Source organism: Strongylocentrotus purpuratus, unplaced genomic scaffold (genome assembly GCF_000002235.5).
Source record: "Strongylocentrotus purpuratus isolate Spur 01 unplaced genomic scaffold, Spur_5.0 spur5_scaffold_10, whole genome shotgun sequence".
Classification (NCBI taxonomy): Eukaryota; Metazoa; Echinodermata; class Echinoidea; order Camarodonta; family Strongylocentrotidae; genus Strongylocentrotus; species Strongylocentrotus purpuratus.
Genome location: NW_022145595.1, coordinates 3,212,828 through 3,228,431, shown reverse-complemented (window position 1 = coordinate 3,228,431; position 15,604 = coordinate 3,212,828). Strand labels below are relative to the sequence as shown.

General features: G+C 35.1%; 1 protein-coding gene across 1 annotated transcript in view; it reads left to right on the top strand.

Annotated features, from left to right (window-relative positions):
- Window positions 1–497: 497 nt before the first annotated feature.
- The window catches only part of LOC100890071 (cyclic nucleotide-binding domain-containing protein 2), a 36,572-nt gene continuing 21,465 nt past the window's right edge, over window positions 498–15,604 (top strand). The window contains exons 1-2 of the mRNA XM_030980049.1: window positions 498–820; window positions 2,370–2,428. Of these exons, the coding sequence (XP_030835909.1) occupies window positions 800–820; window positions 2,370–2,428 (80 nt within the window). The 5' untranslated portion in view covers window positions 498–799. The remainder of the gene's footprint in view (window positions 821–2,369; window positions 2,429–15,604) is intronic.

The window sequence follows — 15,604 nt, the reverse complement described above, 5'->3', positions numbered from 1 at the left end:
AGCCTTGAAGATGTTGATTGAACGCCGTTATGTAGTCGTACACTATAAAACACCACGTCTGCTAAATGTCAAGAGACAACGTACGCGGTGGAATTTCTGGACCCACTGATAGAAAATGAATTAAATGAAGACACCTTTACGCCTTTTGCACATAAATTGGTCATCGGGGTTTGTCGTAATTACATCACGAGCGATTATATTTATAAAGGGAACGGTTATTGGAATATGACAGTTTTCAATAACATGTACCGTGTTATTACCTGTATGGCCAGTTATTTATAGATGAAGACATATTACTACGCGTCCACCAGAATCCCATTGTCATTAAGGATATAATACCTCAGGGTATCTATTAAAGCTAAGCTCTAGCTCGGACGTTGTCAAAGAGGCTTAAGCAACGAGGATAAGACTACACGACGAATATCAACAGACCACACGAATTATTTCATCTTGAGCTATCTACATCAGTCATACCAACGAGACCGACAGACAACAGGCCGAACACATTATCCGCAATGGTCCCCCAAATCGGTCGATTTGGAGTCGGTATGAAGTCGGTTTAACGGTGTGACTGAGGCGGAAAGCGAAAGCCGATTTCTCCTTTATAGTTTAGGTGTGGAAGACATAATTTTTAAAGTTCTGAGCGGATAAGAAACGGTGCGAAATCAACAACAGAAAGGCAACAATAATTAACTGGACCATCTTGCAGTGGACTGAACTATTTCGAACTGAACTTCTTTTGTAAAAACGCTCTCGTTGGAGGTGCACATAATAATTTTATGTATATATCGGAGACGTGATGAATTTATCACCGAAAGAGGTAAGATTATTCTATTTGTAGGTGTTCAGATTTTGTTTGAGCTTTGTCTGAAAGGGTAATGCAATTTAAACCGAGAGTAGATTTCACGCGGAGGTGTAGATAATGGTCATGGTCGTTGGCGCGCAACAATCAAGAGGCACCACTTTTCGTGAAAGCATTCAAAAATGGGCAGATTTGTCGACATATTATTTTTGCAGATGTATTACATGTATTAAGCGCTTCTGGTTGTAGGCTTTACCTAGGGTTGCGGGGCGGATGCAACATAGAAATGCCCGAATTTGAACTTAGCTTATACCCTATGCAGACAATATCTACAAAGCGATACTGCTATCTTGTCCCTAAATCAGTTTTGTGCATCATGAAATAAAATGATTACTTTTGACATGTATGCAATGAAATGCCTTCATAGTGCCTTCTTTATCATCTAGCTGTTGTTTCATGTTTTGACGCGTACCCCATCAAACAATTATGGCCGGCCATTATAGATTTATTTCTAGAGTATTACAAATATATCGACATAGGCGGCGAGATTCATGAGAAAACGAAAACCATTCCCCCATGTGCTAGATTGAGAGGGGGCTGTTTGCCGAATATTGGCAGTTTCAAAAGGAAAATCGACAGGTCATTGAAATGTATTCATCTATTCATTCATTTAATTAAATAATTAATTAAGGGGGTGAATCACTTGATAAAGCTTCAAATTATATTTTGATGATTAGTTTTTCTAAGAACCAATAGACAGTAATACACTGCACAGTTAGTCATTTAGCGGCGGCAAAATCAACATTATCCTCACAGCAGTAACTATTTGTCTTCACGAATAATTTGGCATGTCTAATTTGATGTTTCATCTTCTCTATTACTTCCGGATTAACACTGATATTTGCAGAACAACACAGTTAGAAAGCGTACAGATTGTACATTGGTATCGAGTTTACATGCATGCTGAACGGTCTGAACCTATATTTTTGTTTTTCTATTTATCTTATTATTATCATTATTTTCCTTCTAATACTTGCCCCTAATTCTCCTTTGTAATAAGTGCCCCCTTTCCGTTCTTATAAGTGCCTTTTTCTCATCTATTGAGTGCCCCTTATCAGGTGCGATAGTGCCCCATTTTCGTCTCTGATAATTCCTCTTTTCAATTTGACACGTGCTCTTTTTCTTTTTTTCTTTTGGATATGTGCCCCTTTGTCCTTTCACCTTAAAATGTGGTCATAAATTAAATCAACTAAGAGCAATAATTTTCCATTAATCTTGCCCAAAGCTCGTTCGCATTTAAAGTTGATATGATAATCAGGCACGTAGCCACGGGTGGGGGGGGGGGGGGGGGCACGCCCCCCTAAAATAATGCATCTTATTGAATATCTTGTCAGTCTTTCATGATTAGATTGTGCTTAAAACCCCATCAGAATTGTTTTTGTTTTTGTTTTATAACAGGTCGTATATTCTTGTCCAATTCATCTTGGCATGTTACATTTTCATCTTGTCATGATTGATTTTTCTGCTTCACTTATCTGATAATTCTACTTTCGTCTTTTTATCCTAGGCAAGATGGAAGTTTATCCGGGCCGTCCGGATGATCATCATGCAAAATGCAATGAACAAGTAAGTCACGTGATCTAGTTTTAAAAGTGAACTAATCTGAAACATTTTAAGTGACAAGTAAAGGTGGTTTATCATAATTTTAAGGGCTCGACAAGATTTTCAGATAGCCTCTTAATTGTCATATTCTTCAGTAGTTTCCTTACAATGCGTTTCGGAAACATACGAGGAAAGTATAATATAATCAAATGTTTTTTTTATAACTTTTGTTTATTCATTTCAATATTCATTCTTTTATTCAATTGATTAGAAAAGAATTTATTTTTTATTTTATTTATTAAATCCTGTGGATTGCCTAAAGAATTGGTAATCCTGTCGAGAGGCTCTCCTTACCGGTTGGTGCCGAACATAAACATAAATACAAAATTACTTTTTGATTAAAGATCATTAAATAATGATACAATATTAGTAATAATTTGTTACGAGGCAGATTATTCTTACAGAGCACATAAAAACATATTTCAAATATAAATTTCAAATTTATACTTCTTTTTATAGTGTGTTCCTAACATGGTGATGAAGTATTTCGTCTTTAGCCTCCACAATGTTCATGGTATTCAAAATACATATATACCTTACTTTAAAGGTACTATGTCCTATTTGCAGGCCCAAAAAATGAAAAAGTACTTTAAAGGTACTATGTTCCATTTGTAGCCAACATCAATTTCTGTAGAATTTTGCAGGACTTATGAATATGTCACGTATGTCCTATCTGTAAAATTTAAACTTTAGCAGTGTCCTAGTATTCAATTATGCAATGAAAACCATTTTCTTTCTAAACATCACTGTCAGACACTATTGAGTGAATAACTGATTTTTTTTCCTTTGGTAATAACAATATACATAAATAAGCTGTAACGAGTACATGGGCATTTTTCTACATCAATAACCCACTTATTGTAATGACCAAAATTAAACTGATTGGATCTTTGCGTAGCACAACACCTACAACCATTCGGTACAAGGGTCTGAAAATCAGACTATTACTAAAAGGATTGTAATCCCTAAAGTCGATTCGACAACTAACGGTCGTTTTTCCCCACTAATAGACATTTTCAAGCCCTTTCGTTTTGAGGGAAGTTCTAAATTAGTATTATCTTTCAAATGCCGGTGGAATTTAACGTATCCATTTTAGGCCTGCAATGTGACATAATACCTTTAAATTGACAATCGACAAGTTGGTTCGTTTTGTTATCAGACCTGAGATACACTTAGCAAGGGGGTGAAGAGAGAGAGAGAGAGAGAGAGAGAGAGAGAGAGAGATAGGAAAGATATATACAGATGGATAGACACAGAGAGATAGTGAGAGAGGTCCAACAACCTGCCACCGTTGTGCATGAACCATTTTATTTCCAGACGATTTAAAGATCATGCATTTATTAAACATAACAACTAATCTAAAGTCTTATGGACGTAGATGACTAATTTGCATGAGAGCCCCGTCTTATAAAGAGTTGATATCAATCGCAACTATATACATAAGAGATAGGGGACTACAAACCTGCGATTGGTTGATTGGAGGACTTGCGATTGGTTTGGATCAATCGCAACTCATTGTAAGACGGGGCCCTAGTATCTACATTCGCCTGTTTTATAATTATGTCACATTTTGTTGGTTATAGAAATCTAGTTCGTCTTTAAAGGTACTATGCTGTAGAACTTTGCAGGAATTATGAATATGTCATGTTTGTTCTATCTGTGAAATTTAAACGTTAGCAGTGTCCTCATATTCAAATTATGCAAGGAAACCCGTTTACTTGCTAGACTTCACTGTCAGACACTATTGAGTGACTGACTGGCCTTTTTCTCCTTTGGTAATAACATACATGAAAAGAGTTGTAGAGGGTACATGAGCATTTGTCTACATCAATAACCCACTTCTTGTGATGGCCAAGATTAAACTGATTGAATCTTTGCGCAGCATAAAACGTATGACCATTCGGTACAATTGTCTGAAAATCAAGACTATTACTTTTGGGCTCTATAGCCCTAAAGTCGATTTGACAACTAATAGTCATTATTTTCCCACTTGAAGACATTTTCAAGCCCCAACTTTTTTAGGGAAGTTCTAAATAACATTTATCTTTCAAATGCAGTTGGAATTTAACTTTTTCATTTTTTTTGGCCTGCAAATGGGACATAGTACCTTTAAGATGTTTCGCCTTATGCCACCACCGCATTCGAAACACTACAGTGTTCACAGCATCTCCCTCCAACTTTCTCCTTGTGTATGTGACTACCTGTAGTGAGGTTAGAAAGTATTTTAATTCGTTTACGTTTGTATACGTGCTTCTTTATAAGGAGGGACGATACTACGTGGAGGTTGATATGATTAGGAAACCCTTCAAGTTCTCCCGCAGGCATTCCTTTCTCGCTGCTCATCATCTTTACATAATGTAAGATAATTGATCACTATCTCCATTCGTTTGAAGGAATGTTTCGACAAGGGCGTACACGCAATTGATTTTATTTTAATTTTAATTCAATTTGGCTTATAATTCCAGAAACAAGCACGATTGTTGATTTTGAATGATAATTCATTTTTCGTCTCTCGTGCACTTCAAGGTTCAAGGTTCATTTTATTTCTTTCTTTCACAACATTTTTACATATAATAATAGAACAAAAAACAGCATAAGAAAAAACAATTTAAGGTATTATATACCAGATTGGATCCTCCAATGCGGATAGGCGACTCAAGAATCGTTGCTTTAATCATAACTTAAATTCATATCAATTTAGTAATTTGTAAAATATAAAAACTGTTGGGAATGTGTATTTTGTAAATTGTTCAAGTTACTCATTATGGCACTAGTATAATTTACATTAGCTCATTAGCAGGAGAATAGAGACGACAAATAAATTCTCATTCGGGGGGGGGGGGCGGATATCCCGGCAGAAGTCCATCTGGTTTACCATAAGTACACAACAACACAAACAACAACAACAACAACAACAACGACATGATTGTGTCCCTGTAGCAATTTTCGACCCTTAGGTACCTATAGAACAAAAATGTGATAACCTTTTCTTCGACTTGTGCATCCGAACCCCTCCTTTTGTCAGAGAATCCTGTATCTGCTATTGGTAACAATATAACTTTATTTCTCACTTGCTTCAGTAAAACTTGTAAAATTAAAGACAAGAATATATAAGACGTGACTAATGTTATATCTCAGTCACCCCGCCAACTCATCTACAAACCGATCGATTTTGGGCGATTGGTCAAATCATTCATTCTTTGGTTCGCATTGTTATTGGTCTGATGTCAGTCTCGTTGGTGTGTCTGGGGTCGTTGAAGAGAAAGTCATCTCGGAGGCATTATTCTGAATGTCCGTATAAAAAACGCACTGTATTTGCATATTCTGGTTATCGGTTTCTTTCCTATTTGTTCAGATGTCTATGATAGGAGATGGCCGTTGCAAAACTCTTTGTTTAGGGTCTGCGCATTGTACGTGTAGCACTAAGGTGTCAAATTCAGCCGAGATTTGTGTTTGGAGTAAACAAGAGAGAGAGAGACAGACACAGAGAGAGAGAGAGAGAGAGAGAGAGGGAGAGAGAAAGAGAGAGAGAGAGAGAGAGGGGAGAGAGAGAGAGAAAGAGAGAGAGAGGGAAATAGAGAGAGAGAGAGAGAGAGAGAGAGGAGGGGGCAAGGTGAGAGAAGTAGAGGGACAGAAAGAAAAAGTAAAAAAAAAACCCAGGAAAACAATTATGAGACTTATTGAGTTGACAAAATCCGATGGGAAAATAGAAAAACAATCTTGTATTGAGTGAATACTAATTAGGACTTATTTTTCTTTATTACCAAGCAACAGTACACAAATTGTCTAAGATTTAAATAATTAAAGTCTTTTTTTTGTTGGTGTTATTATGCGATAATAAATAAGCAACTTGAGGTGAATACAATTACAATCATGTTATTATAATAAATACGGTCCAACTATTAAAAGAAAAAAAAATCATTTTCATTTACACTACAGTAGTTTAATCTTATCAACCAACTAATATTAAATAATTATTGATTGATTAGATTATGTTGATGACATTTTGACTGTTCACTTTGACGTGTTAAAAGTGCACTATTATCAAAACACAGTTAGTATTATCAATTAGATAACTAAATATTTAAATAAACACATAGCTGACCAAACATTTGAAAATTTGAAAAATACGGCAGACAGCCATCTTAGGCTAGAGTTTTGATTGTGATGGCGGCCTCGTGTAAGGAACCTATATGAAGACGACCAAACTATAATATACAATCAAACATTAATCAATTATACAACAGCCACATAAATAATGAAGAAAAATCATTTTTAAGGCAAAACATGAAATGCGTTAAGTTTAAATGTGTACATTAGTTAAGAGTATGTCTTTGTGAAACGTGTAGTAAAAGTTTTCTTGCTTATGTATGTGTTGGCATCGTTGAGTCACTGACTGCAGAAAGGGACATTCTATTTCATATTTTTCCATTCGTTGAATTAAACTGCCAGCATTAATATGTTCTGTCAAGGCTGCCATGAAGCGTACATTATTATCAGCATACACGACATAATTTGATAAGCACTCCTAAGCAGAAGCTCTCGCCCGCTCACTTGCACATATATGTTCCCTTCCCGAGGCCGCCATCACATTCAAAACTCAACCATCACAATGTTACCGAGTACCTTTAAGATGGCTGTCGTCAACTATGTGTATATAGAAATCATTGATTCATCTTGTATACTATAAAATATAACATAAATGTACCTAGTTTGCAAATTACTTTTTATAATGGTGAAAAGAGCAGAAATTGAAACAAACAAATATTTTTTTCTTTTTTTGTCTTATACTGTATTGTGAATGTAAAAATTAGATTAAAAAAGAAGAAAAAACAGAAATAATCGTGTACAATTGGCAAAAGTGATCGCAATAATTGTGGAACACCAATTCAATTCATTGACGAAAGAAAGATTCTATTACTATGCAGATTTAAGAAAAATAAGAGCAAGTAAGAGAAAGAAAGAGAGAGCGAGAGAGAGAGAAGTGAGAGAGAGAGAGAGAGAGAGAGAGAGAAGGGTGAAGTAGAGAGAGAGAGAGAGAGAGATACATAAGGACAACAATATAGAAACATAAGCACAAAAGACACCCACTCAGATAAAGCAAGAATGAGAAAAAGAGGTAAAGAGTGTGAAAACAGAACTTAAAACATGCACGGTATCATTGTACCCATGAAATGTTTTTATCTCCACATTTTATATAAAGAGACATGTCAAGTATTGATATCATGAAATATTTTGTTTTCCATTTCACATTACATTGTTTGACTTCGTGCTCAACGTGAAACGTTATATATTCGTTGCTTAACTAACAACATTTGTTCTTATAATTAATACAGTTGCGACATCTCGAAATATCGTATATCACCTAGGTAATATTAAACATAAAAAGTCACATCGTGCAACAAACAAATGCACTGTGCACTGCTATAGATTTTCATTATTTTTGTCTGAAATTTCTATGACAATTTGACAATTTAAGCATTAATTTTGAAGGCGAATTACATCAAATATTCATTTCCTTCGTTAGCAGACCACTTTAAACAACGTACGTGTCGTTATTTCTTTTCTCTCCGGAAACAATCAGACTTTAACCTTATTACACAAGCCTGCATGAATGCATTCATGACAAAATAATCGTTGAAGCAGTAAGACAAAGTGATTGAATCTTCGGGCTATCTACAAACACTGATAAAGAAGAACATCACATATAGTGATAACAAAAGAATAACTGTCGGGAAAACTATAACATTACAATAGCAGAGTTATAATAAAAAAGACAAAAGCAAATTGGTGAGAGGAAATTCAAACAATGTAGTAGTTACACTTGGTGAATAAAAAAATTATGCGAATAAAGCGCGCGTCATTTATCGGGGGGGGGGGGGAGTATATTTTTACAAAATTATATTCTTTGTGTAAAATATGGTTTCATTTTGTATTGGTTAAATTAAAATAAAATCGAATATGAAACTGTTTTAGTTCCTTTGAGTATATACAGTTCCTTGTTCTTCAAGGTCAAACACAAAACTTGAATGTCGTTATATTCGAGCTATGTAAATGTATAAGGAAAACAACACAGAATACAAAAATATTCCGAAATTATAGCAAACAATTTTCAAAGTTATTGAAGAGGACGTACACAAATTTAGTGATATAATTTCAAACAAAATGGTAGTCACTATTAATTATTACACCAATTAGACGCATGTCGGTTATCTGTTGGAAACATAACTCGCCCATATTATTTTCTTTGTAATGATTAATGATTAGTTATTATTACATAACCTTGAATATTTAACTGTTTCAGTTTACCTATACAGTTTTGTCGTTTTTAAAGGACAAATATAACGAAATCTAAAGCTTCATGACGCAATTTATTTCATGAAAAGTTGTTTTGAACAAAGCAAGCAAGGTCGATTGTTAGGTCCAAGGTATAACTTGACTATCATATATTTTATTGTTTTCATGATTATACTATTTAGACAAACCCCTTTGAATTGTTTTATATGATCAATGAGAAATGTAAACCAATGAAATTTTTCTACTATGTATTTCTATGAAGAAGAAAAAACAGTTACTAGTACGTGGAAATTAGAATGAATGTGAGGATACGTGATGGGTTCTGTTCTTCCAAATTCTCACACTTTTCCCTTTCCCCTTCACGCAAGCTTCCTAGTTATTTGACCCCCTCTCCTTACCCTTACCCGCGATATGTCACTGCTCCACGGCCTTCAAAGTCCAGGATTCAGGAGATAGGACTGGGAAAATATTATGAATAGAACAAAACAATTAAATCTTTGTTAAATAACTATAAAAAGGCAGACAACAACAAATTATCATATCCCCCCCCCCCAATTTTTGTTTTAAGGGGGGGGGGGTCGTCCCCCTGGAAAATTTGAAAAAGTGCAAACCAATAAATGTTTAGCAAATACTGACTAAAGATTGAAACACACTTTTAAAGTTTTAGGCTCTAGAAGGCCCAAGAGTGCCGCGTTTAAACTAATACAAATGCAAAAATCTTTTTGCTCGGTCGCTATACGCTCCCTCGCATTATCGTTTAAAAGTAAAAACTATAAACAATCTCGCATTTCGTCCCCCAGTCATGAAAATAACTACTACTACTACTACTAATAAAGACAGGCGAATATTTTTCCGTTCACTTTTAATCATAGCAATGCGCTACATTCGGAGAGAATTTTTTCTTCACTACGTACCACCGTACCGATTCATTTGTTAGATGTCTGATATCGGTTAGTTTCGCTCGAAAGAGATGCGCCGCTGTTTCTCCTATCCAAAAAGCAGTATGAAACGAAAGATGAGTTTAACGTTTTGGGCACTATTTGCAGACAAAGTGAATCAAAATCCCGTTGAAATGTTTGAGGGAGGCAATTCCACAAAAAAGAAAGAATTTGTTTGCGAGGGGCAGATCGAGAGGCAGGCAATCACAGCAACAAAAACTTTATAATGTGTAATTTTTTTCGCTCAAAAAAGATGAACCGTCTTATTTCCTTTCCAAAAAACAGTATGACACGAAAGATGATTATAAAGTGTCGAGCACTATTTGCAGATTCAATGAATCAAAGTCGATGAAAAACCTTTCCGAGAATGGAATTAGCAATGAGTATAGTCATGAAAATTTCGAACAATAGATCGAGAGGCAGGCAATCATGGCAACAAAAAGATATGGGGAAAAAGGAAAAAGTATTTTTTTTAAAGAAATGAGACCCTTCTGTTACTAATGGTTATATTCCATTTTCAAACACTCATGGTCACGCAAAGATGAAAGAAAAATTAAAATACATCAACAACGTTTTCTTCACTTTCCTTTGATCGGTACCACGGGGTTAATTAGAAAGTTTTTCAAAAAGTTAAAATTCTTTTGAACTAAAAAAACATGATAAAAGTCATTCACTAGCGGATGACACGAGACCTAAATCAAATTATGGTCTGGCATTATGTATCTTTCATTTTATTCAGCTGCATTTCTGTTACAATACCCTTACTTTTTCCTTATGCTAAAACTGAGTATTCAAAGGAATTTAAATATATTTTAAATTCCCTTCTGATCGAGCTCAATACCATTTATGTACCTAGCTTTTTATCCATCTGGACCCGAATTAAACGACTTCCTTTCCAAAAAATTGCTGATTATTTGATTAGAAAGCACTCTTCGTTCAGCTGCTTTTCGGGCTTTTCTACACGAACAATTGTTTTGTTTTACCATGGTTTTACAAAGCCCTTTTTTCCATTTAATAATTTAAATTGATAAAGCTCGGCCTTTCTTCGATTCACTGCGTCCATGAATTATGTTTATTTTAACCACTTTGTATATTTTGTATAATGCTTCCAAGATTTGGCCTTCGTTTTGTTTGACCACCAAGGGCGCCGTACACGGGGACGTAGGACAAGTCGGAACTATGTATATACATGATTGTGAATTAAAGGTACTACAGTAGCTGACATTTTGTCAGTAAACAAAAAAATATTTATAAAAAAAGGGGGGGGGGTGATTGAATTGTACATCAAATCTGCTTAAAAGCGCTTCTAGGTTTTAAGTTTGACTCAAAACGTTTTCTTCAGTTGTGCTGAAAGAAGTTTTCTGCCGTTTATTATTTTCTGGGTGCGTTTAGGAACTGCGAGAACTCAAGAATCGCTGACAAATCTTCAAGTAGTCCCAAACACCTTGATTGGATATTGCGTCTTAGTAAGAACTACACAAACAAATCATAATAACAAAAGCCCACGAAAGTTTGGTTCAGAAGGATCGACCCTCATTCTTGTATTTTTTTTTAGTTAACGTCCATGCATGTGCTGAGGCAGTTAGGAATTTGATTACATTCGTCACATTATTTTCTTGAATCGTAACAATTTAGGCCAATTCTAGACGGGCAAGCTGAACATAATATTTTGGATCGGCTTTCTGAACAGTAGATGGTTGGAAATCTCAGTAAATAATTGGGCCGGCAGGACATAATTGAATATGGTCCTACGGAACATAGGTTTGGGAAGCCACCTACGTAAGTAAGTGCAGTCTGTTCATACCAGCCTCTCATGTACTGCTAGTACATGAGAGGCTGGGTAGAACAGACTGCATCTCCTTGGGGCTGAGGGTTTTGCAGGTTGTTGTTTGCAGTCTTTCTATAACTGGCTGGGCAGAAAGGAGTGCTTTAGAATGGTCTAAGATGAAACTTATGCAGCCTTGACAGTGCCTGTGTGGCTAACAGAACACATTGAAGGTGGTCCTGTGGAACTAAGTTTAAGAGTTCTGCAAGTTACAAATGGGATTGTTTACAATCCCAGCATCTATTGGTAGGCTGGCAGAACATAGTTATGGGTGGATAATTATTATGAATATAGGTTGAGAGGGAACGAAGGCAATCTCAGCAGTATTGGCGTGGGTGGCAGAACATATTGACGATGGTCCTGCGGAACAGAGGTTGAGAGGCCACGTAGCAGAGTGGGTTGAAGAAGCTGTTGGCGAACCTCAACCAGTTGAAGAACTGTCTGAGAGGTCGCGGTAGGATTGGTGTGAGGATCAAGCTGGGTTCGATAGCGTACAGGAGGTAGATCACGTTGTTAGGTAGCCAGGCAATGATAAAGGAGAGGACTATGTAGGATAGGGTTCGGGTAGCCTTCTGCGTCTCATTCGATGACTCGCGGTTGGAGGTGCGCTCCTTGTCATCCACCTGTAATGGATGATGATAATAGTATAATGATGAAGATAATAGTATAAGGATGATGATAATAGTAAAGTGATGAAGATAATAGTATAATGATGGAGATAATAGTACAGTGATGAAGATAATAGTATAAGGATGATGATAATAGTACAGTGATGAAGATAATAGTATAAGGATGATGATAATAGTATAATGATGAAGATAATAGTACAGTGATGAAGATAATAGTATAAGGATGATGATAATAGTACAGTGATGAAGATAATAGTATAAGGATGATGATAATAGTATAAGGATGATGATAATAGTATAATGATGAAGATAATAGTACAGTGATGAAGATAATAGTATAAGGATGATGATAATAGTATAATGATGAAGATAATAGTACAGTGATGAAGATAATAGTATAAGGATGATGATAATAGTACAGTGATGAAGATAATAGTATAAGGATGATGATAATAGTATAAGGATGATGATAATAGTATAAGGATGATGATAATAGTATAATGATGAAGATAATAGTATAATGATGAAGATAATAGTATAAGGATGATGATAATAGTATAATGATAATAGTAATAGTATAATGATGGAGATAATAGTATAATGATGAAGATAATAGTACAGTGATAATGATAATAGTATAATGATGAAGATAATAGTACAGTGATGATGATAATAGTATAAGGATAATAGTAATATTGTAATGGTGATGGTAATAGTGTGATGATGATGATGATGATATAATAATAAAACTAGGTCAATTGATATAGCGCAGCTACTATACGAATATACTCTACTGCGCTTAATACAATTAATTATATTATTAGCCCAGCTGTAGCTGAGCTGCCAAAATAAGGCGCTAAAGCATTCAAGGAATGTCTTCCTACCGGGTACCCATTTACTTCACCTGGGTGGAGAGTGTCAAATGTAGATTAAGTGTCGCGGCGGGACGGGAACTGCGAACCATGGGATCCGCTATATAGACCCCGATACCTACTAGTATAATGATGATGATATTAGTATAACGTTCGTATGATACACACCATAATTCTACAGAGTGTATTAACAAAAAATTGGAAAGATTCATGAGACAGAAAAGTGTCATCTGTTCATTTGTGGATGGAAATCAGAACATGTAGGTTAGGCTTTTACCAACCTTATAATTTTAGTCTAAAGAATCACTTAACTTGATAATATCCACATGAGTATAGATGAAAGCTTGACTACTAAATGTTAAGGTTGGTAAAAGCCTAAAATACATGCTGATTCAGAAAGGTTCTCCAAAATGAATTTGTTTATAATATCTTGATAATTTTTCTTGATGGGTAAGGATTTATTTGATCAGATGACGCTGTGAGGCTTTATACGCTTGACTGAGCACTGGCTATTTTGTGACTGTTCATGTTTTTGGGGGATACCCTCTGAAGATCTTTCGTGAAGTTTGTGTAAAATTTATCCAAAGCAACCACCCAAGAGAAAAAAAAATCTTTTATTTATTTTAGGATATTGGGCAAAGTTCTTTTGTAATGGACATGGGTATTTTCATTCTAACTTTTCAGTACCATTTCTTTATTAAAATAAAGATTATTAATCATTAGTCTTGATCTCATCTTCAGCTTGTGCTTTTGAAATACCTCATTACAATGTTCATCAGAGTATTCAACTTTTCTCATAAATAAATAAGAAAGTACCCCAGCACAATATTTTGTAATCTGCCTTATATAGCGTTTTAGGTATTTGTGTGAGTAAATGATGTTATATGTATTATGTTAAGGACTACGCATATTTTTCTTCTTAACCAATTTTTCCATCGTTTCTACTAATGCCATAACAATTTATGTAATTTTCGACCATCAATCACGTAAATTATTCTTTTCAACTTATAAGGACGTTTCTTCTTATTTTTTTTATCATTTTGATTGTAAATTTTGAACAACTTTATGTGCACCGCATGATGTTTAAAAAAAAAAAAATTTTTAATTGAACTGGATTGCACTTAGCAATGTAAAAACAGAACGAGTTCGGGCTTCCACCCATAAAGCATAGCTAGTAAGTGAAGTTAGCAGACCATTTTTTTTTATATCTCAGTCATGTCAGTCAGAAAGCTTGTCTACTTGGCTTTGTACTTTCTTTCACCTTTGACATACATGTAATAATAGGATGTACATGTACAGGTATTGTTTCTATTTCGAAAAAAATCCACCTCTCTTTACCATCAAAATAACGCCATAATAAACACAAATAAAAGCCCTACTCCAGAGGCTATATAGCTTGTAAAAACTACCTGATCACTCTCCAAAAGAGACAAGTGCACTCCCTTTATACATCTTACCGTTCTTGTATGCCTAATAGTACCTATAAGTATAAGCTGATTATCTATACGGTCTTCGCAGTTTTTAAAAGTACATTGACAGCATCTCATTCACATGTCATCTATGGGCACTGCTACCACATCATTATACACACTGTTACCTTTCCCTGACTTACATAAACCCATTCATATAACACATGTCGTTTGCAATATCTGGTATACCCCTTGAATGATATGCGGATTTCTAATCTATTTTAAAGTAGACTTAAACAATGAGTATAAGACAATTGTTATATTGTGTAGTATGCATTATTATATTGATTTTGTTAGCAATTCATGTAGGACATGTACATGTATACAAATAATCACATTATTTTGTACAGCACTTAATAACAACGTTTCTTCACGCTTTACATTGTAATTATTAACACCTTGGCAATTGATAGTGCACACACTCTGCTTCTTGGGGAGTTATTCCGGTTAGGTGGCATTTTACAAGCGCACAGTATCCATTTAACACCTGGGCGGAGATGGCAAATGTAGATTGATGTCTTGCTATAGTAAATTAGTGCCACAGCGGAACTCGAACAGCGAATAAGTGATCTACAGTCCGGCGACGAACCCACTACAGTGGTTTATGTTATTTTTTTTACATCTGTGACTTTGAATAAAAACCTTCACCCACATTTCAATTATTGTAGATTAGTTGAACATCTCATTGATTTACTTAATATCCAGGTAGGGATTATGTTAATTGAATATTCAAATATGGTTTGTTGAAAAAAGAAATTAATTTCCAAGATGTCGGCTACTTATTCTTCAGGTAAATGGTAACTAAAATGTGGGGTGAAGGTTTTTTATTCAATGTCACAGATGTAAAAAAAAAATAACAGTTTGTAACATGGAAATTACAACGTGTACCATCACCCCATCCTGACTCCCATGAACACACCACCGAGTCTACCATGGACAGTAATACAATGCTACAATAAAAAAATGCAATTCCTGTTCACTCATGCATACAAGTTTGGTTTAATAAACCATGAAATTCGCTGAGCAAATCATGAATGTATCATATCACCATCAATTTTGTAAGCTCCAAAGGATTTACCTCTCACAAATTGGAAGGCTAATTCCTGCGCA